General features: G+C 34.7%; 1 protein-coding gene across 2 annotated transcripts in view; it reads right to left on the minus strand.

The window, feature by feature from the left end:
• Positions 1-22,424, minus strand: part of LOC131065577 (ATP-dependent zinc metalloprotease FTSH 5, mitochondrial) — a 65,824-nt gene that overhangs the window by 23,811 nt on the left and 19,589 nt on the right. For both annotated transcript variants that reach the window (XM_058000137.2, XM_058000138.2), the window contains exon 3: positions 17,551-17,647. In XM_058000137.2, coding sequence (XP_057856120.1) covers positions 17,551-17,647 — 97 coding nt within the window. The remainder of the gene's footprint in view (positions 1-17,550; positions 17,648-22,424) is intronic.

Consider the following 22,424-nt stretch of genomic DNA (forward strand, 5'->3'; position numbering starts at 1 on the left):
TTGTTATAGTTTGTTAAATAGGTTATTATAATAGTGGTATGAATATGTTTGTATTGAGTTGTTAAAATAACATAATATATTTAGGAAAGTTATTTGTGAAGTTTCCTAAAAAATAGGATATGAGAATCCTATAAATGCGTGATGGATTTGACTGAAAAGTATGAAACATGTATTATCTTGTCTTTAATTTTTTGCAGCTTATTTTTTCTTTTCTCAAATTTTTTGTACCTGCAACGTAGAGAGAAATGTTTGTCGGTGAGAAGAGAACAAGTCAAGCTGTCTGCTCAACTGTGTGGAAAAGATGACGGAGTGATCCTATTATATTCAACAATGACCAAATAAATAATGAGAAGAGGGATTAATACGCGCATGAGAGCACTGGCGATAGAGGTTTTGGATCCATCAATGATAGAGTGAAGGCATATCCAAGAAATCGTGTGAAGATCATAATTCTCATCATGCAACTCTTGTAGCTTAACAAATTCGTTTGAATCACCTTGACAACGGCGGCTGTTAAATGAGTTTATGATTGCCACCATGGAAAATTCGCCATTTTCAGTTACTTTTTACAGGTAGCTTGTGTGATTTCTTGGCTTCAAGGTGGCCTTTTTGTGGACACGGCAAAGACATCAAATTGGTCTCCACAACAATTCTGCCCAACTTTTGTGCAGAGGATATGTTTTTGACATGGAATAATGTACCACCACTCGTATTGAACATCATCTGGCATCGTGTGTAATAGATAAATGGGGTGTAGCTCAAAAAAAATTTACAAAATCAGCATCTTGACACCGTATGATCAAGTCCAATAATAATGTTGTTGCTTTCAAAGTTAGTGGAAATAGTGTGAAATAACTTTGCTGAGCCCCTAAAGGAGGTAGTGTAGCGCCGCAAGAGAGATTATAGAAAATATGCATGAAGGTACGAACATTAAATCAATTGTCAATAGTCGTAATGGTAGATGAAGGTACAACCATTAAAAATTCAGGTTATGACTCCTACAAACCAAGGTGATTGTGGTGACCATTGCTAGTTCAAGTGTATATTTTTAACCTGCAGTGATGAAGCATTAGTTGTGCAGAATATTGATCTCTTGCCATATTGTGAGGCCTATCTCTTACCTTTTAAGGTGTGTTTTCATGTTGTTTACATTTCATCAAATCCTACTTGTATATATTGAGATTTCATAGAGATTCTCTATAGTAGGTAAAGTGACAAGTCAAATGAAGTTACTAGAATAAAGTCAAGTTCTCTTATTTTTTTAATAGGGTTCATTTTCAAAATCATTAATTGTCATGTCAAATTTGTAAAAGTGTTGATTATCTCAAGGTGCATTATCAATGGAACCCAACACCTTCAATATTATTTAAATTACAGGGGGGTAAAATGGTGTGTGCTTTAATGGAGAAGAACAGCACATTGATAAAGAAATTTGAAGGTTCAAAGTCCCATATGGCAAATCAAGTTACAGTTGATCCTTATTGAAAAGGATCTATGGGATGTGATAAGTGGAGCAACAAGCCCAATTGATGATTATGGAAGCACAAAAAGGATTGTAAAGGATCGAAGAGCAATAGTTTTGATTGGTTTGGGACTTTCAGATGCATACTCCACTATATTAACTTATCGAATACCTCAAAGAAAGTGTGGGATGATTTGAATGATTTGCTTGGATCAAAAGCATCATGAGCAAAGATGGGCTTACAGCAGAAATTGTTCAGGCTGAAAATATGGAGGGCAACAATATTGTTCAATATATCAATAAGTTTCATTCCCAAATGAGTCAACTAGTTGATATAAAAGCTAGCATAGATGATGATGATGCAAAAGCTATTTCGTTAAATAGCATGCCTCCTAGATACGGTAATATCATGTTCACATTCAACAAAGTAGATGCTACCCTAGAAGATATAATAATTACTTTAATTGCTTAAGGAGATAACAAAATTGACAAAACTATAGAAGAAACTGCAATGTTTGGAAAAAACAGGCCTAAATATATTAGAATATTTAATTATATTTTAGTCACCTATATTTAGTTCCTTGTTTAATGGTCATTTAGCTTTTTAGTTAATTAGCTTTTAAGCTTTATTTAGCATTTAGCTTTTTCTTTTTAATTAATTAGCTTTTAAGCTTAATTTAGCTTTTAGCTCTTTAATCTTTTACTTTAACGTTATGTTCTAATTATAGAACATCGTCTTGTAAACTCTATATATACGTGTGTATATCGTTCAATGTAATCATCCGATTATTGAATCATTCATTCAATTTATTTTTCATGGTATTAGAGCGGGTCGATGGGATTCTTTAAAGTTTGGCGAATTTTTTAATAAAAATTCATGCCCTTTTTTAATAAAAATTCATGCCCTTCGTGGGCGAATTTCTTTGTGTTGGGCAGCAGTTCATGTTTTTTTTAGCATTCTGGAGATTTTCAGGCCTGCAACTTAGAGTTTTTTTTGCAGATTGAAAATTTTTATGGGTGCATCGTTTTCCGTGCCTTGATTTTTGAGCCGTCGGATCTGCATTCTGTTTTCAAATTCTTGGTGGGTTTTTCGAGATCTTTTCTAGGTTGGACTCAGATTTTTCTGAGTGCCTCGTTTTCCATGCCAACAAATTTGCCTTGGAATTTACAAACAGTTCACAATTTCTGCTATTTTTGTGGACGTTGGGATTTTTGCTGTTTTTTTGGCACCATTTATGCTGTTTTAAGTTTGCAGAAAATTTTAATTTCTGGGTTTCTTCCAAACCTTGAAATTTGCACCTTGGAATTAGTGCCAGAATTCTCCTCCAGGGTTTCAGACTTTTTGTGCAGCTGCTTCTATTCTGATTTTTGAATTAGATTCTTCTGTCTCATGCTTTCACTAGGTTGACCTCGTTCAACCTCCATTTTTGTGATGGCATCTTTGACTAACATCATGTTGGAACACAGACAGAAGTTCAACAACTGTCACGACACCTGGAAACAGTGCATGTTCACAGTATCTGAATATCGTTGCCTTGATCAGATTGATTTAGGCCAAACCTTGTCTTACAGGTCCCAGGGTTTTCACGATTTTTTCCTGAAAAATTGTCTGTCGGTTTTCTGATTTTTTCCACAAAAAATCATGGGAGGGTTTTCACAATTTTTTCCTCAAAAATTGTTCGCAGGGTTTATAATTTTCCCTTAAAAATTATCTCATCTGTAATCCGCGATATTCGCGTAAGATTTTAGTTATCTAGGTTTTACTGGTTTTTTTCACAAAAACGATGATTTGTAACCTCAGATTTCTTGGTTTTTCGATTTTCTCCTCAAAATCGTAAATTCTCTTTTCAAGGGTTCCTATTTCAAGGTTTGACGGTTTTTTCCTCAAAATCGTGCTTTGTTGCAGTTAGTTTGGGTCGCACCTGCCAGGGCGAACATCTGCAACCGTGGTATCTTGCAGTCAATTTTGGAGTTGATACTCTTCTGCAAAAGGTTTTGCCCATTTTCCTCAAAATCATGGTTTCAATTTTCAGTTTGGTTACCCAACGTTAGGTTGGATGGATTCTAGTATTCTTGGTCATTAACACTTTTCAGATCTAGGGAGGGTCTCCACTGCAGCAGAGTGTTCTTTTCATTTGTGATCAAAAGACCTGCAATGTCTTTTGTAGGGTAGTTAGTAGATAGAATAACCATTAAGGGAGGGTATTAGAATATTTAATTATATTTTAGTCACCTATATTTAGTTCCTTGTTTAATGGTCATTTAGCTTTTTAGTTAATTAGCTTTTAAGCTTTATTTAGCATTTAGCTTTTTCTTTTTAATTAATTAGCTTTTAAGCTTAATTTAGCTTTTAGCTCTTTAATCTTTTACTTTAACGTTATGTTCTAATTATAGAACATCGTCTTGCAACCTCTATATATACGTGTGTATATCGTTCAATGTAATCATCCGATTATTGAATCATTCATTCAATTTATTTTTCAAACTATTCCTCCAAATCCAGTTCTACATCAAGGGAAATCAGTTTTTCAAGGATAGAATTTTGTGCTACTATTGCAAGAAAAAGGGACACATTATTATAAATTACATTCAACGTGCCAAGGATCTCCTTGATGGTAAGCTAAATACAAATAAAGCATTGGCTGCAGACAATGATGAAGAATGTCATTTTGAAGTAGCTATTGAAGAACCTCCACACGAAAACAGTGGAGGAATAATTTTCTAAATCAAATCAAAAGTTTGTATTTGTGATTGGATGTGTTTATCCCCAATCACAATTCTTTTGTTTGTGAATGGATATGTTTGACCCCATTCACAAAATGGTTTAAGTGATTGGAAATGTTTGTCCCCAATCACAAGAGTTGGTAATTATGGTTGGATGTGTTTGTCCCCAATCATAATTGTTGTGAGCAAATGTGTGTCCTTGTTCGTAACTTCAATGTTGGATAGATGTGTTTGTCCCTATCAAACATGATGTGAGACCTTGGATAGATGTGTTCGTCCCTATCCTTGGTTCCATGGGTAGATGTGTTTGTCCCTATCCTAGATTGAAAGTACAGTAAGCATACAGAGGCTAATTCCACTATTGCCTATTAGGAGTTGATGTGTATGTCCCTACTCATACCTTATGATTAACTACTAAACATGGTCAACAAGTATTATTGGTCCAATTATCCCCATTTGGAGAATGTTGTGACATGGTGGTATAGGAATATCGCATCATAGGATGCATAAATAATTATTTGTTAGGTTTGCTATAGTTTGCTAAATAAGTCGTTACAATGGTGGTACAAATGTGTTTGGAATGAGTTGTTAAAACAAGTCAATATATTTAGGGAAGTTGTTTGGTAGTTTTCTATAAATTGGGATATAAGAATCCTACAAAAGTGTGATGTATTTGATTGAAAAGTATGAAGCACGTATTATTGTGTTTAAATTTTTGCAGCTTCTTTGTCTCTCCTCAAAATTATTTACAAGCATAGCAGAGTGGGTTTGTCATTCTGCACCAAGACTGCCTAGGAATATATCCTGCTAACCAAACCTCTTGACGTTGAAAAATAGGTACAAGGATGCCAACGTAATGCCCCCTCCTAAAAGTCCCTGTAATTATTTTTAAGAAGCATATATTAAATATAAAATAAAATTTAAATTAAAGTTCAAATTTTAATAAAGGTCAAGGGGCATTTAAAAAGTTATGTCCGTTAAAGGAAAAAGGTATAAAAGGAAGACCAAGCAAGGAGAGGAAAAAAAGAAAGAAGGAAATTACACCTTTTATTAATTGATTATTACTCCCTTGGAGCATGGAACTGCGGTTCAATCTGACCTAAGGACAAAACTTCTTAAGATCTGAATTAGAATATGGAATCCCTCTGAATTCTATTATTGAATTAGAGGCTGAAAACCTCTGATTCAGATCTGGGGCAATCTCACCCAAAGATTGCATGGAAGTTCCATGTATTAAACAGTTTGAATTGCTGTCAATAACTAGGTACAGTTTTGGATACCTTTCAAAGAACTTTAAAGTTAACTTATTAGCCACTGCTGAAGATAAGTCTGAATTCTCTGAGCAGAACTCTAAATATAATATGTAAAAAATATCAAACATATCAATGGAAATTTCTGAATCCATTTTATCAAAAAGTAATAAATATTAATTGTTTATTTATAAATTGAGTAGGAATTTTCATAATTGTGTGCTTGGGGTTTGATATATATATATAAATTTTCCAAACAGGACATTACAACTAAACAATCGTATCAATCAGCTATGTGCCAGAGCTTAGATTTGCAAATAGAAGCACCATGTCACTAGCAAAGAAAGAGAGTGATGGTTATTTGCATCAAGATTAGCTACATGGTATACTGAATGCATAGAACCAGGATATAATACTAACTACAAAAAAGCAGCATCCCAAACACTGCCAAGAATTCAAGACAGACAACCGAGAAGAGAGGTTTAACCGCTAACCAAACCAGGTAAAATACAGTGATTTTGCAGCAACACAATGTTTTCAGAGAAACAGAACAGTAACATAAGATTCATGATAAAGCATAAATATTACAATTTCAACCTTACAAAATTGTATATTTTAACAACGCTAAGAAATGAGTTTCAATCAGAAGTAATCCTGAAATATTTTCAGTAGGAACGGAACTATATCATAGCACACACAATAAAGCATTAAAATTTAAATTCAACTTTACGAAACATGCATCTTAAGGTGACCATGTTTAACACAAAGAAAAGGAGATTTTGAGTCAAAAGCAATCATGAAATGTTTATAGGATTATACATTTAAGCATAAGCTTCCAATACTTTAGCATTCAAATGAGATTGATTCATAGGGTATACTTCTGTCATTGTTAACTTTAAAATGATCTATTTAACATAAAATTAGTTCAAGACTGGCACAAGTATAATCAAGGGCAAATCCCTCTTCAGCATTCAGCTTGACTGGGTCTTTAATGACTGCTTATTGATCCTGATATCATCTATTTTGATACTTAAAATTAGTTCAAGACTGGCACAAGTATAATCAAGGGCAAAGCCCTTTTCAGCATTCAGCTTGACTGCTTATTGATCCTGATATCATCTATTTTGATGGGGCATATAACCCAAGAAAACACAGGAAAATACAAGGAACGGGCACAAACAATAGAGAAAGATGGGAATTATGCCACCAGAACAGATACCATGCCTCCTTAATTAACCTGGTTAAATAGATTTAGATGGATGAGCATGAGAACTGATTTAAATAGAGTATGGCACATACAAAGTTTACGAGAACAGAGAATTCAAAGGCCCTCAGTTATCATACTTTACTTGCAGGTAGAAGAGCTCAAGCGAACTAAGCCGAGTATACATGAATATATATTTACTGTTAGAATTTCCAATTGTCACTTGGCAGTTTTGGGCACGCACAGAAGATTTGGGTACAGGTGCAGATACAGGATAAGGGATCAGGTATGCGGGTACGGCGACAAAATAAAATTCCCTTGGGTAAGGGTATGGGTACGCCCACACATATATGTATATATATAATCAAACATCAAAATTATTAAATATAACTTTGAAGAAATGCACAAAATCATTTTTAATTGGCATATGGAATATATGCATAGTACAACAGGGTGATTTTGGGAATGTCAGTATATAGAGAACAAAGAAAAATGCAAGTTAGAAAGCTATTCATCAGATAACTGCATTCTTCAATACAGTGGAAAGGATCATTTTAGAGCATTTTGATATTAAATAAAAGCTAACTATAAATACATATTATATATACATATATCATATATATATGTTCAAACATCAAAATTATAAAATATAGCTTTAAAGAAATGGGCAAAATTGTTTTCAACTGGCATATGGAATATATGCATAGTACAAGAGGGTGATTTTGGGAATATCGGTATGTAGAGAATAAAGAAAAATGCAAGTTAAAAAGCTATTCATCAGATAACTGCATTCTTCAATACAGTGGACTGGATCATTTCAGAGCATTTTGATATTAAATAGAAGCTAAATATAAATATATATAAATACATATTATATATACATATATCATATATAATATATATATGTTCAAAGTCAAACATCAAAATTATAGAATATAGCTTTGAAGAAATGGGCAAAATTGTTTTCAACTGGCATATGGAATATATGCATAGTACAACAGGGTGATTTTGGGAATGTCAGTATATAGAGAATAAAGAAAAATGCAAGTTAGAAAGTTATTCATCAGATAACTGCAATCTTCAATACAGTGGAATGGATCGTTTCAGAGCATTTTGATATTAAATAGAAGCTTCAAGCAAAGAAAGAAGATTTCATTTCTGAAGTTACAAAAGAGTACTATAGAAAATTGCATAAAAGTGAAAAATATGATGCAGAAAAAAAACTTAAAAAATATCTTCAAATCAATAGAGACAACAAATTACACAGGAATACAGATCACATCTACTTAGCTTGTGTTCAAATGTATAAGTAATTACCAAGTTCAGCTCTCAAGTAGGTTCAAAATGGAACCATGCTCAAGCTTTAAGACATCAATATAGAGTTAACATGCCCCTCAGTTTATTAAAAAAAGTGATCCAAAATATGACAGTTTCTACAGCAAAGCCAACCTACTTACAAGATCACAAGACTATGACATCCAAAATATATTATTGTTTTCCAAATAAAGGGCTGCAAATGAAGTCTGGCATTATAAATAATGCATTTCCAGATAATGTGAATAAGCAAATGTTAAGGACCAACTTTGAGGACAATGCTAGAAATGCCTAGGTTCACCCAGGTTCAGCCTAGGCAGTCGGGTTCGAACCTAGGGTGAACCCAAGGTAGAACCCAATTCCCGACCCAACCCCACAAATCCAGTAACAAAGGGTCCTGGAGCTAGAGCATTTTTGGATGCAGTTTTCTGATCCATTTTTAGCATAGTTCCATGGAGTTTCCTGATAGGGGGGCGTGGGGACAGGCTTCGAAGACCGGGGGACCAGGGACCTAAATTTGGAGACAGTGAGAGGACGACAACAAAACGGTGGTGTGGGGGGTAGTGTTGATATAAAAATAGAGGTGAATCGAAATATTCAAGGCAAAATCTGCAATATAGCATCTCTGGGAGTGCCCCATGAAAGGCCAACTAGTTTTCACGAAGTGAAAGGTTGCCATCAGTATGTAATGGCACGTGCCATATAGCATGCAACCTGGTGGCCTCCCTGGCAGAGGTGGTGCGGTGGGAGGACGTTTCCCCCAAGTCCCCAAGTCTTAGAAACGTCCCCCTACAGGGGAAGCGGGTTTTTTCAAGCGGGGTGTAGGTGGGGGGGGTCCCCATGGAACACTGATTTTTAGGGCTATAGTGCCTATTTTATGTTGTATTCATTCTTCTATTTTATTCTGGAGCAGCTGAATATTTTTAGGTCATATTCTGGCGATTAAAAATCTAAAAACAAGCATATTTGTGTGCCTAATTCATTAAATATTTATTAGCCCTTGGCATCACTAATTTTTGTAATACAAAAGTACAAAGAAGTGCTGCTGAGATTATGGATAGATTTTTTCTTTTGGACAGCAGTGATATATTTTTAGTTTTCTGCCACATGGACAGCAAACATATATTTCTACTTTTTTTCCCTAGGCATATTGCAGACTTTAGGATTTCTTTAGAATGAAGCTAATAAGTCATTTTTTTGTTTCACTTTTGGATTCCCAAGTTGGAGGTCTATTTAAGACCCTAGGCACTCACTATTTTGTAATCAGAACTGCAGACCAACATTTAGAATAGTAAAAGATTCAGACAGTCTGTGTTATTCTGATTTCAATTTTTTTTATCCGTTATCTTCCTATACTTCCAAAAATTTGAGTGCAGGGTATAGTATTCCAAAGTGCAGATTTGGTCAAGTTAAGTAAAACAATTTAAGTCAAGCCCTGCAATGCAAAATCTACATTCCATGTGCTAAATTTTAACATGGTATTGGAGCAGAGAATCTAAAATCTTCCAAGGTTTATATGATTGAAACAGCTGATGCCTATGAGAGGGAGTTGTCAGAGGGTTTTAGCAGGTATGGTTGAAATTTATCCATATCTGTGAGAGGCAAAAGGACCTGTTATAGGTTATTGGGTGTGATGCCTAGGATCTTCCAATGTTTGACAGGTTGATTTTAACCTGAGATAGGTGGCTGATTTATTTCAATGGACATGGTGCCCAAATCTTCAGTAATTGAAGAGATCTGGACCTGTGAGATGTTGTAGTGTCGAATTCACTATTTGCTCCAGCGATTGGAGTGTTGATATGCAATTGCAATAGGCTGCTGATCCAATATAATTCCAACTAATTTGTTCAATTTCAGCACATTCCAGTAACTGCAAACATGACTACTCTCAGTCTCCAAGAGTGTGACAGCCTAGAGGGAGCTTCAAATTTTACACCTTGGAAGTGTAAGTTGCAAATGTTGCTGGAAGAAGTAGATATTTGGTCTTTGTGAAACCATTTGTTCAGAATTTTGAGAAGCTTTAGGATAATTTCATACATGAGCCCAGAGTAGAGACTATTTCATCTAGAGCAGAAGAGAGTCAAAACCTAGCGATCTAGGATGGGCAGAAGGGCAAGGAGGAAGAATTAAATTGTTTCGACACAAGAAAAAAACATGAAGCGTTTCAAGCACCACAAGATGGGCCACTATGCATCTCAAAGTCTTGAGAAGAAGAAAGCCAAGCAGCAACAACAGGAGTTTGCAGGGAGTGCAAAAACATCAGCTGATGCAGATGAATTAGCAATTAGACTTGAGCCAACTTTCTCCATCTTGAACTGCCTATCCACTAGAACTATTTCTGGTGTAGGGTGGTATGTGGACAGAGGGGCATGAATACACATGACCTTCAATAAAAAGGCTTCCAATAGACTTCACGAATATAAGGTTGGTATAAAAGTAAATTTGGTTATGATGCCACATATCCTGTTATTGGGACTGATTCTATCTGTTTCAACATGCCTTCAAGTGATGTTATTAAGCCAGAGGATGTCTTATATATTCCTTGTTTGACGAAGAGTCTTATTTCAATTTCTTGCATGACAGATATACAAGCACTTGAGATGGTAGCCTTTACAAGCTACTTCTTGATCCAGTCAAGCAAGTATGGCAAGTTGCCATGATAGATAAGTGTCCTATCTTCGTGGAAACAGTTTCTAAACCTACTATAGAATCATTGATTGATTCCATGCATGAAATTGATAAAAGTATTGAGGAGAACCAAGACAAATTTATGAGCAGGAGGAAGTCGATTTTGTCGAGGTTTTCTGAACTACTGAGATCAAAGTAGGGGTTAATAGAAAATACCTTCTGTATGAAGAGGGAGTGTTAGAATTTCTAATGGTTGCTCAGCAATTGTTATCGACATAAACATAGCAATTAGAAAATTTAGAATTGAGACACTATTTTTGCATGCTTTTCTAGGTGCGCAGTTTAGAGCTTTTCTAAGCGCAGATATACCTATTGATAGTCTTTGTTTTTGTCTTAAATATAAGTGCAGGGTCAATTTATCTTTAGGTACTGAAGTTAGGGTATCTTGAGCACAGTTTTTGTATTTTTAGGGCTACAATACCTATTTTAAGCTGTTTTTCTTCTCTATTTTTTATTCTTGGGTGGTTGGATAGTTTTAGGTCCAAAGGCAAACTTTGTGTGCCTAGTTTGGGAATTATTTATTAACCCTTGGCATCACTATGTTTTGTCATAAACAACTGCAAAGAAGAGCTGTTGAGAATTTTCAGAATAATAGAATTATTTTTTGGACAGCAATCATTTATTTTTAGTTTTCTGCTTTTGTTTTTAGGAGCACTACAAACTTATTTTTAGGATTTCTTTGGGATGAAGACATCGGCTAAGAATAAGACATTTGATTTGCTTTTGGATCACCCAAGTTGGAAATCCATTTAAGACCTTGGACACTCACTATTTTCTAATCAGAACTACAGAACAAAATTCAAAATAATAAAATATTGAGACAACAAGTGTTATTCTGATTTCAGTTTTTTTATTTGTTGTTTTCTTGTACTTTTAAAAGTTTTTGTATGCAGGTTATAGCACTCTGAATTGCAGGTTCGATTTAACTTTAGGTGAGAAGATTTATGTCCAACCCTAGAGTGCACAATCTGAATCTGCATATCATGTGCTGAACTTTAACATTTACAAGATGACAGATCACTACAAGGAGCAAATCACATCATTTCCTTCCAATTAGACCAAGCTTCCCTTGACTTCTAAATAGCTTAGGAAACTTCATCTAAATTTTTGACTCAGAAACCACTTGGCCTGTCCCAGTAGAGTGCCTTTGCAGCTAATACTCCTTTCAAGTGCTGTGAGTCCAACTGAGCAAAGAATCCTTGGCCAGTGGTAGTTAAAGGTCAAGCTAGTAGCCTTAAAACAGTTGATGAATGCTTCCTCCAAGTGAAATAGTTTGTACAGCTTAAGCTGCCTCATGTTGATAATATCATATTAGCAGTATTCAGGAAATCCCACAGTTAACCAAGGATACCCAGTAACCACCCCCTTTGCCTTGTCAGTTCAAACCCGTCTGCCAAGTTTGTTCAAGAAACCAGACAATGCCAGTCAAAAACAGGTCAAACCACCAGATCAACCTACCAAAACACCATAAAATTTTGAAAAAAAATGTTTTAACACAGTTCTCTAAAAAAATGATAGGTATTTCAATAATCTATAAGCGTGCAGTTTTTTCCTGAACCTAACCATTTTCCATGGCCTTTAGCAAGGATGCTACTTCAGCACAGTAAGGATTGGCAGGAAACAAATTTTAATGTGCTTTCAGCAGCTCTGACATAGGAGTATTCTTAGTTCCATTTAATGATGCCTTAGACATGCAAAAGCTTGGCAATTTTCCACATAGGTTAGCAGTCAACTCGACTTCTTTGGAACAAACATTTTGTTTAATATTCAGAGTCGCTGCATAATTTCTATGGCATTTAAAAATTAAGAGTCTCTCAACAACTAGCAGATTCCTTTCTGTTCAGCTTCCTTGATGTTATTTTCAGAGGTTTTGGAGCTTCCTTGGGCCATTTTTTCCAAATTTGGCACCAAATTTCCTCTTTGAGGAAACAGAAGTTCCTAAAATAAGTGTGAATTGTGGTCTTCAAGCCTCTTAGGATTTAAAATTTTAAACGAAGCCTAGGAAAACATTGAATCTTTATTAATCTTCTAATTGAAGTTTTTCCCATGTTTTTACGTGTATTTTAGTTTCTTCTAATTTTCCATGTTTCTCCTATTTTAAATCTGTGTAATTGAACTCCACTTACACTTTCAGTTTTCTGCGCTGTTGCCATGTAAGAATTACGCTACCACAGATAGCATTATGCATGCCAAAATGGGCTGTAAGATCTAAGCCCATATCTAATTCACTTTAACTTGTTATGTTGTTTGTTATGAACCCACTGTTTATCGAAGTGAAGCCAAAAGTCATCACCAAGTGGAGTCTGTTGGATAATGTCTTGAATTTGGTGTGAAGTTTTCCTGAATTCTACACAAACCAGGAAGCTTTCTTCTGCTGTCATATTAAACTTAAAAAGAATATAGCTTGTTGAGATACAGGTACACCAATTGCAGCTGGAAATAATGATACATAGGTAATTATCTGCAACTTAATCTATGTTTGACAGGGGAGCAGAGCACGGGCTAGGAGGCAATTTCAACCTCTGGCCATCAGTCTGCAGATGAAATAAAGTTGAGAAGTGTAATTGACAGCCAACCATCTCCAAAAATGAGCACCAGAAGTGGCTCAAGAAACATGAATCACAATCCACAATGATAGGTAGGAGCAGCATAAATTCAATGTTTAAAGACAAGGAAACTGTGCTGTAGACCACTAAACAGGCATATGCCATAAATTTGAAATCATATTGAAAAAGAATATTGACAGACCACCAATGAAATCCAAATGGATTCCCAAGATTGTGAAGTTACTGATAATAGGCTTAATAGCTGATAACATCAAAAAAATTGATTGGAAGGCTTTAACTGAAACAAAGAAAGCACTGCCACTGGCAAATGTAATGCTCAACCTACTTCTACATATCAGGCAAATAAAAGCAATTCTGAAAATCGTACAAAATCTTTTGTTCAGCTAAATGTCCAGCACAAGGGGAGTAATACTCCTTACAGCACAAGTTTGTGAGAGCTAGTAGCTACTCAAAGTTCAGTGCCCTTGCTTATACAACAACACATCACTAATTTCAACAACATTCAAACATTTAATAAAGACATTTGAGTTCATATAGCACTAGAACTGGTCCACGAGATTGTCAATCTTGAGAAAGAGGTAGCAGTTCTTCACATTAATTTTGTTGTAGACAATAATTAGTGACTAAATGCCACTCACTATGTTCTTCATCACTACAAGCGCAAGATAGCCACAAAGGAAAGTAGAGTTGTATCTTGTCTTGTCTTTTTCGAGAAAGTGATTAATTTTGCACTTTATCTGAGCACTCCCAATAGATATTGTACAAGGAATTATCTGCAGCTCATATTCTATAATATGCTATAATCTGAAAGAACACTCTAAATTTCACATGTTGTAGAAATCCTCCAGCACACCTAAGGATCGAATAAGCAACAACCTCAGGATCTTGAGTGAGTAGTTTTACTTGTTTCAACCAAATTGATACCTCTAGATCAGAGTAACATCAAGGGCAACTGGCAATGGAAATGCATGAATACAATGAAAAAGAGAACCAAAGGAAATAAACCGCATGAAAATGAATCTTTTGTCAAAAACTGCAAAATATACTCAGGCACAAATTAATACCAAACAACAGTAGCAAACTGAGTGAAACCCATCCAAAAGCCCATGATTAGGTAGCAAGACTGAAGGTGCTTGCTAGAGAGGTTGCTGAATTAGTGACACCCACAGTAAACTGATTGATGAGGGAAGAAAATAAGGGCTCAAGTAACAAAATGGACCAGTACAAACAGTAAACCCAAACCTTGCAGTATAAGTCACAGAATCTGCAAATGGACACAAGGATATGACTAATAATTGTACAGCAACTGTCCTGCGGCTCTATTTCAACTAGTATGACCTCACAACCGGCTTTATCTCAACTAATATGACCTTACAAATAAACAAAAAAAAAGAAGAAAATACACATGAACAGAAAAGAAAGCTAGAAAATTACTCCCAAAACTGATATTTTACTCTTCAGTAACATAGTATCAAAGATTCACAAGGATAAGGAAAAGTGAAGGCTTGTGAGAAATAGGGCTTGAAATTTTCCTCAGCTAGTCTAGTTCGAACACAGTTAGAAGGTCTTAAGTGAACTGATCTAAGTGATGGGTTGTTGTATAAGTCCTTAACATTTAATCTGAGACATTTGTAAAGAATTGAATGGCTCAGTAAGTACAATGCAAGGAAATCTAAGAACAAAGATGTCCTATGATGATCTTGCATAGAACAGCCATAATGCTAAAAAATGTAGATAGAGTATTTTAGACAACATCTCACAAGTGAGTATAATGAATGGGTTGCATGGAGTATTATAATAAAAGAGGCCACATTCTAGGACATTTTTTGAACAGAAGATCTAGAAACAACAACAGGAAAATCCATCCGACAACCCTAGATAGAAATACATCAGATTGTTGATCTATGTTTTGGAAGAAAATGTCTAAAAATCTATATTCATGGATTATCTCCTGACAAAAGTAACATAATCAAGTCATCTATACACCATTAAAAAGAGAAATTCATGAGCTTTATGACGATTCATTATAATAGCAAGTTTGAGCAATATTAAAAGATATGTTGCACTGGAGTATAGACCTTGTAAACTTTTGATAGTTGACAAGAATTCTAATTCTCTTACAGAAGAGGTATGTGCCAAAATCAAGCCAGACTAGCACCATTCCAATTCCAAAGAGAATATAAAAGGTTTCTGAAATGCAGTTCTTGCTGGAAATTTTGAGCATAACTGCAAGAATGATGACAGATAGAACAGCTTTCTCAAACTGCCATAGTCAAATAAGAAAAATAGAAGTTCTTGTGGATTAAATCTATCCCAAAACTGCTACAACTAAATGGGATTGGTGCCATCAAAAAGAGAATAACAAGAGCTTCCCAAAAGGTTAGTTATAATGAATATTCCAAATAATATTGAGTGAGCTAAGAACTGTCATTTCATATCTTCACATGATATTTTAAATATCATTAAAAAGAATAATCCCATGTTCAAGGGGAAGACAAATGTTGTTTTATATTTAATGAATTAAATGTTCACTGCACAGTGCTTAGAGTGGCATCCCCGTCTCTCCTAAGTAATGAATATGCATTTGTTATGTCAATTTTAGGGTATTTGTATGTCACCTGTAAACCCAAAAAAAATAGGATTATTTTCTCTATTTAAGACTACTTTAAAATTGTTTTTAAGGGTTTCTATTTTCTATAGTATAAATGGGTCTCTTACTCACCCCAACCAAAATTTATAAATCTATGACAAATAAAGTTTGTGGGGAAAAACAGCTTTAAAAGCAGATATGTACGTACAACAGACAGTTACATTTCCAGCTCAAATTTCCAAGGTTTCAAGGTTGATTTGTAGATTCTTCCCATCTCGGTCAGATCTAGCAATTATTTCAAGATTAGGGCATTGCATAGGATGTGCATATTTTACTATTTGGGATGGGTATGAACAATTTAGAAAGTCACAGCCATCAGGAGGTATGTGAAAGCATTTTACAGTCAAACATAAGCACAATTCCAATGTGAAACAAATACAGTCCATTCACTAGACCATAGCCAATAATTCAGAGATAGTGTGTGGCCTTTCTATGTTATATAGAATTCTCAAAAGAAAAATATGGAGATATTGCCATTGCCATTAAAATGCATCTGAAAAGTTCGATTAAAATATATGCTGCAATTATTGCTTGAAACTCTCACAACTAAGAACATTTTGGATCCAAATGAAAATCACTAGCTGGTTATTGAAAAATTGAAATTCACATTGGCCAAAACAAGTTATCATTACACTGAGACTAGGTAAGCTTTTAAGCAGTTACAACCTTATAACCTTAGTTCACTAGTAACATATTCTAGTATTCTAGAAAGAAAATAAACAGGAACTGAGGATAATCTGACAATACTTTATCTCCATAATGACATGCATGTAAAAAAATTAAAATAAAAGCAGCCTGACAACTGTAGAGCTCAAGATTAGTCCTCAATGCACAAAAGAAATTGAAAAAATGTTTTGGATTAAACAAACATAGGAAAAGTATGTGAAACTGGTATCTTAAGTCCATATTGTAAAAAAGTGATCATAAAAAGAAGAGAAGCAGAGATCCATGAAACTTAAACATTAGTGTGTCCAAATTTCACTTCCTAGGTTGAAATGAAAATTTACTAGATTAAGATACCAAATCTGTAGATACTTACAAATCAAATCTTCTCAATTTCGTTGCAACTTAGTTGTTTGTGTATCAATGTTCTCAAATTTCAGCAATTAGATAAAATGTTACCAACACTGTTTTGAAGTTTCTGCATTTTGGTACTTCAGTAAATATCAAAGCAACAAGCACCTCCAAATTGAAATAAAACCATGATTTTTTAATGTTCACTTGGTAAAACAACCCTCCTTTTTTGGGCAGAATCAAACATTTACCCACTCTCATAACCTTGGCTCTAAATCGAAATTTCTATATGCAATTCTACACACTTTGAGGTGTTTGCTTTATAAGGATGCTATATCCTTTTTCCAAATTTTTTTCCCAGAATTGTTTTCTTTAATGTGTTTAACAGCTTTTTGCGCCTCTCAAATTTCATTTTTTTACAAACATAGCTACTATGGTACATATAATAGAAGCTTCGCTCTAAGCCACAGTTACTGAAAGGAATCAGGGTCCACAATATGAAAGAAAGAAAGTTGTAAGTACAACTGTCAGCTATGTTGTTTTAACAAAAGTAAAAAGTAATATTAAGACACTATCATTCTCTACATCATAAGTTAACAAAACTCAAGATGACCTTCCATGGTCAAATAAGGTAAATCAGACAGAGGATACTTCAAAAGCAAATTCTAAATACAAACCTGAATCCCTCTGGAGATTATACAGAACATGCTGAAGCCTGTGACCCAAAAGTGGAAATGATGATGATTGCCTTGAATGTCTGACAACTGATCCAACCTGAATAAAGTTGCAGGAGTAACAATATTATTAGAATGCAATTAAGCATATCTAAAATCATATATCATTATTTTAAGCATGAGGAGACAAGCTTCAAGCATTAAAAAAAGGGTATATATAATTATTTTTATAATCACGTTATGGATATCTTAAGGTAGGGGAGTTAAGGGGAGAGGTTGATGATGTGGTTTATGTCTAAGCAAAACTGTAAATGGTGTAGGCACTGCTTTGACATAATTAAGGGACAAGGAGGTACATGATTATTCATCTGCAAAACCTTTATTAAATCTGTGTGACCCTGCAAACAAAGCACCTCAAATATGTGTCCCTACAAAGGCCTCAATGAGGTTCTGTGATAGTTTCAAATCACATATAAACTTGTTAAATAGCTCACAGTATATGGCAAACCACTTGCACTGAACAGAAAGAAACAAAAAAAAGAAGGATAGAAAATTACAATGATTTTATTTGATGTTATTACTGATTATTTACGGTTTTTAGAATTAAATTTGCCCAAATTTGCCCACATGCATTTAATGGCAATTTTAAACAATTATTCATTCTCTGATGGAATTTACCACATTTCAAATTCTTACATTGACCTTAGGCGAATTCTGTGAGACATCCTAAAACAATGAACAGCAATCAAAATATTTGTCTTACTAAAGTGCTAAGCACCCTGAGCTGGTTAAGAAGAATCAATTCAAAGAAATGGGTCATATTTCTTCACAGGCATTAAGTGAAAGCATGATAATCTGTGACCAATAACCATTCATTATCTTGACCTCATCCAAAAAAAACAGCTTGGTTTGACACTCTATCTCAGCAATCTCAATAGGTCTAGGGAGATAAAATAGTCAATCAAGAAACTAAGATCTTAGCCAAAGCTCAATGGAATATCAAGTGGACCTCAAAAAAGGACACTCTTTTCAGCTACTCAAAAAGATCAGAATGTTCATCAACAATAGACTTCTTTGCTTTGGGTGTGAGATTGGCACCATTATCTGCTTTGGCCTCTCAAATGGCACAAAGAGATGATGAAACTTATGCAAAAACAAACCTAATTAATTGTTGGCTTACAGGTGATTATTAAAACATGAAACTGCTTCTCAGATCCAAAATTTATCAGATTTCTGACTTGCACAATGCTGCAATTTTGATGATAATTACTACATTTTTCATGCTTTATTTAAAAATTATTTGCCTAACAGATAGCAAGGGACCAACACTTTTATCAGTAGGTATTGTGAAAGATATCAAATGCAGCATCGCAATTGTATTGAAAAGTTTCTCAAAGTATAAGACTGCAGCAATCAAGTGGTGTGACGCCACAATCAACAGTCTTCTAAAAAGGACAAATGGTAAATAAGATAGAAAACTTGATAGACACAAAGGTGCATAGTCCCTCAACCTATCCCAACATAATTCAGTGTGAATACTTTGTATTTGGAAATTGAAATAGGTCCACTACATTCTATGAAACCGGGTTCTTCTGGATACCAATTTTTAGGGACAAACTCTACCAATATATTCTTGATTTGACAATTATGAGAGAACAAAGCATCCAATTTGTTGTTGGAAGAGTCGACTGCCATAATAATAATTTGATGATTAGAATCCTTGGAATTGAACTATGCGATAGTCTGAATGTTCAGGCTGTTACGTTTGTCCTGCAAGAAGGATGCTTGCCTTATTTAATTTGAGAACACAACATTTGTCATTACAATGTCCGGTGTACTTGAGATAAGCACAAAACCTTCTTCCAGATACAAAATGGAACTGAACCTTTAGTGAAGCAGATTGGTGAATTTATTTCCATTCTTTTAAGTATGACCTAGCAGGGTAAGATTAGTTGGAAAGCACAAAAGATAAGGTCTTTTGTCAGAAATAAAAAATGATTGGTTGAGGTTCAGAAGTGCCTTATGCTGTTTGGCTTCCAACTTTAAAAGTACTCCGATAAGATATGGTTACAGTTAAAAGCTCCAACCCTTCAAGAATGTCTTAACAATCCTAAGCCAAACATGACTCAAAGAATGTCTTAACACCTTGTGCCTCTAACTTGATGGAAAGGGAATTGATTGCGTCAATGTAATTTTATATAAAATGTCCATATGACTAACAAAGATGGAGGCAACATGCCACTCACTCCACTCTATACCAAAAGAGGTAAAAAAGTGATTCCTGGTAATTTCTTTGATGGCATGCCAAAAGTCAATAATGGGCTGGTTTGCTACAATTAGATGTTGAAGTGAGACTGTCACCATGCTAGGAGTTGATCATTCATAAGAGGACATGTGAATGAAATCGAGATCATGTGAGCCCCTTTGAGCAAGGTATTTCCTCAAAAACAACTTCAGCACAGTAACTTCTTGAACAGCAATCATCTTAGCCACTGACAAGACCAAACATCAATTTGGAGGCCAATTTTTTGGGTAGAGAATGTGCAACAATCTGATAAAAAGCCTTACGAATGAAGAACCAGAGGAGGAATGATAACACAAGCAAGATATTTGAATAGAGCACCTGCATCTTCAGGAAGAAGACTTATAGGAAGAAGTTTGATCTCAATAGTGATGGTAATCAAGATGGGTATACACTAAAAACAGATATCAGCAAATCCTTTGCCAATGAAAAACAAAATGGACATGATCAAGTACTGAGGCTCTGATATCAAATGGTATCACCTCATCAAACCATTGACACCAAACTCAAAGGAGAAAATAAACGAACAGTTACGAGAATAAAGAAGAAAAGCCACTTAAATAAATTGTTTCACCCTCCTCATTAGAGTTAAAAATAGTCTAATAGATGTTCAAGAATGAGAGTGGGTGCTAGCTGGATGAGGCCAAGCACATGCAAAACACAAAAAAGCTAATTATTTAGGAATAAATGCAAAAGAGTGTGATTCCCGTCGATACCAAGACAATGTTTGTAAACAATATAACTAAATGAATGAGCACTTAGTATCCCTTGGCCATTTTATAAGTTTCACAAAGTGAAATGTTTATAGGAACCTTCAAAAGATTAGTTTCTCAGAGTGGCTCTTATAGCTTATAAAATCTTCTACATTAATCCAATTTTGTCAATTTTCATTCTTTAGCTTTTCTGAGTTCTACAAAATGGAATTTCTTTGGCATTTGATTTTTTCTTTTTGATAAGTAAGCAACAGAAGTGGGCCTCTCTGCATTTACATTAACTTTCAAGGAAAAATAACACATCATTGATTTACAAAAATCCTCTTGCCAATGCTTCACTGGACTTAGACAAACTAAATATCATTCACCCATGTAAGATGGAAGGGGAATTTGCTAAACCCAACAAACTAACAAAACCCTGATGTCATGCCCCGACTCAAAACATCACTAAGAAGTAGCAGCAGAAAAGAAAGATTTGAAATTGCAGCAGAAAGGGGTCTTGGGTCGCTACCTTATCTGTGGCTGAGGGCAAGGAGGAAAGACAGAACAGGATCGCAACATTAATAACTAAACCGAGGGGGCAAAATAAGTAATAATTAGGGCCCACCAGGGCAAAAAGAAGCTAATAAATTAAGGCAGACCTAGGGCTGCAAGTTAAGGAATTCATTAAATTATTCTCCAAAAGGGAGAGATCATGAAAAGGCATATTTTACAAATGAAGGGCAGCGATCAGAATGGTTGTATATTTTCAAATGTTGTGACCCTTCCCACCTTTGAAGGAAGGAAGGAAGCCTCATTTGGTGGAGGCGAGGAAACATTGGAAAATGAAATAGAAAAAAAAAAGAATTCAGGAATCAACGAATGAATGAATTTAGTAGAAATAAGAATAAATATCAATGAAGTTTGAATTGGAGAATAATTCAAAAAAAAAAACTGAGTTAGAAACTAAGAACAGCAGTCTATAATATTAAGGGAAATAATTAGTATGCAAGTATTATTGTGCTTATTTATTTATTTCACATAAATCTGATAGGAAGCTTTTAAGTCTTACTTATATGATTAAATAGCCAATCCATCAAGAAATATAGGATAAGTAATTATTTACCTAATTTCCATCAGCAACCATTTTTTAAATCAATGGGAAATGTTTTACAAATAAGAACATGCAGCAATACCGGTCTTCCCTCATCAAGTACACCACCCTGAAATGGATGGACTGGAGGTCCTGCCATACTTGTGGGCCAAGGGACCAAATGGATTAGAGATTCAATCCGTTCCCTTGGACTTGATTGAGGAAGACAGTCTCCCGGTGTCCTATCAAGCTTTTCCATTGGATTACTAATATGGTTGGCTATGGGAATAAGCTATGAAACAGATATCAATGATTTTAGGATACTTTGATTTTAATAAAGATTATATGTATACGATCATAAATTCTTGATATTGATGCTTTGATGTTAATTAATAAAGATTATATGCATACGATAATAAACTCTTGATATTAATGCTTTGATGTTAGTTAAATTGTTTATAAGACCTAAATTAAAAAAAATTTAAAAAATTGGCATTACAAATATGTAATTTTACTATAGAATTCTATTTGTAAATAAATTGCATTTGTTGGAATTGTTATTTTGGGCAAAATCAGGTATATCCCAGAAGGGGACATTACACCTGATATTAGAAAAAAACAGGGAGAAAATACTAAAAGCATAAAAGGAACTATTTGTCCAATATGACCACCCCAAATCCCTATAGTGAGAAAACACTAATTTGGTTGCTACCAGCTTCACCATCAACCTCAGCTGGAGGAAATAGCTCAGCCACTCCAACCATTAGTGAAATGGCCCTTGCCCTAAGAA

The sequence above is a fragment of the Cryptomeria japonica genome, chromosome 4, assembly GCF_030272615.1.
Source record: "Cryptomeria japonica chromosome 4, Sugi_1.0, whole genome shotgun sequence".
Lineage (NCBI taxonomy): Eukaryota > Viridiplantae > Streptophyta > Pinopsida > Cupressales > Cupressaceae > Cryptomeria > Cryptomeria japonica.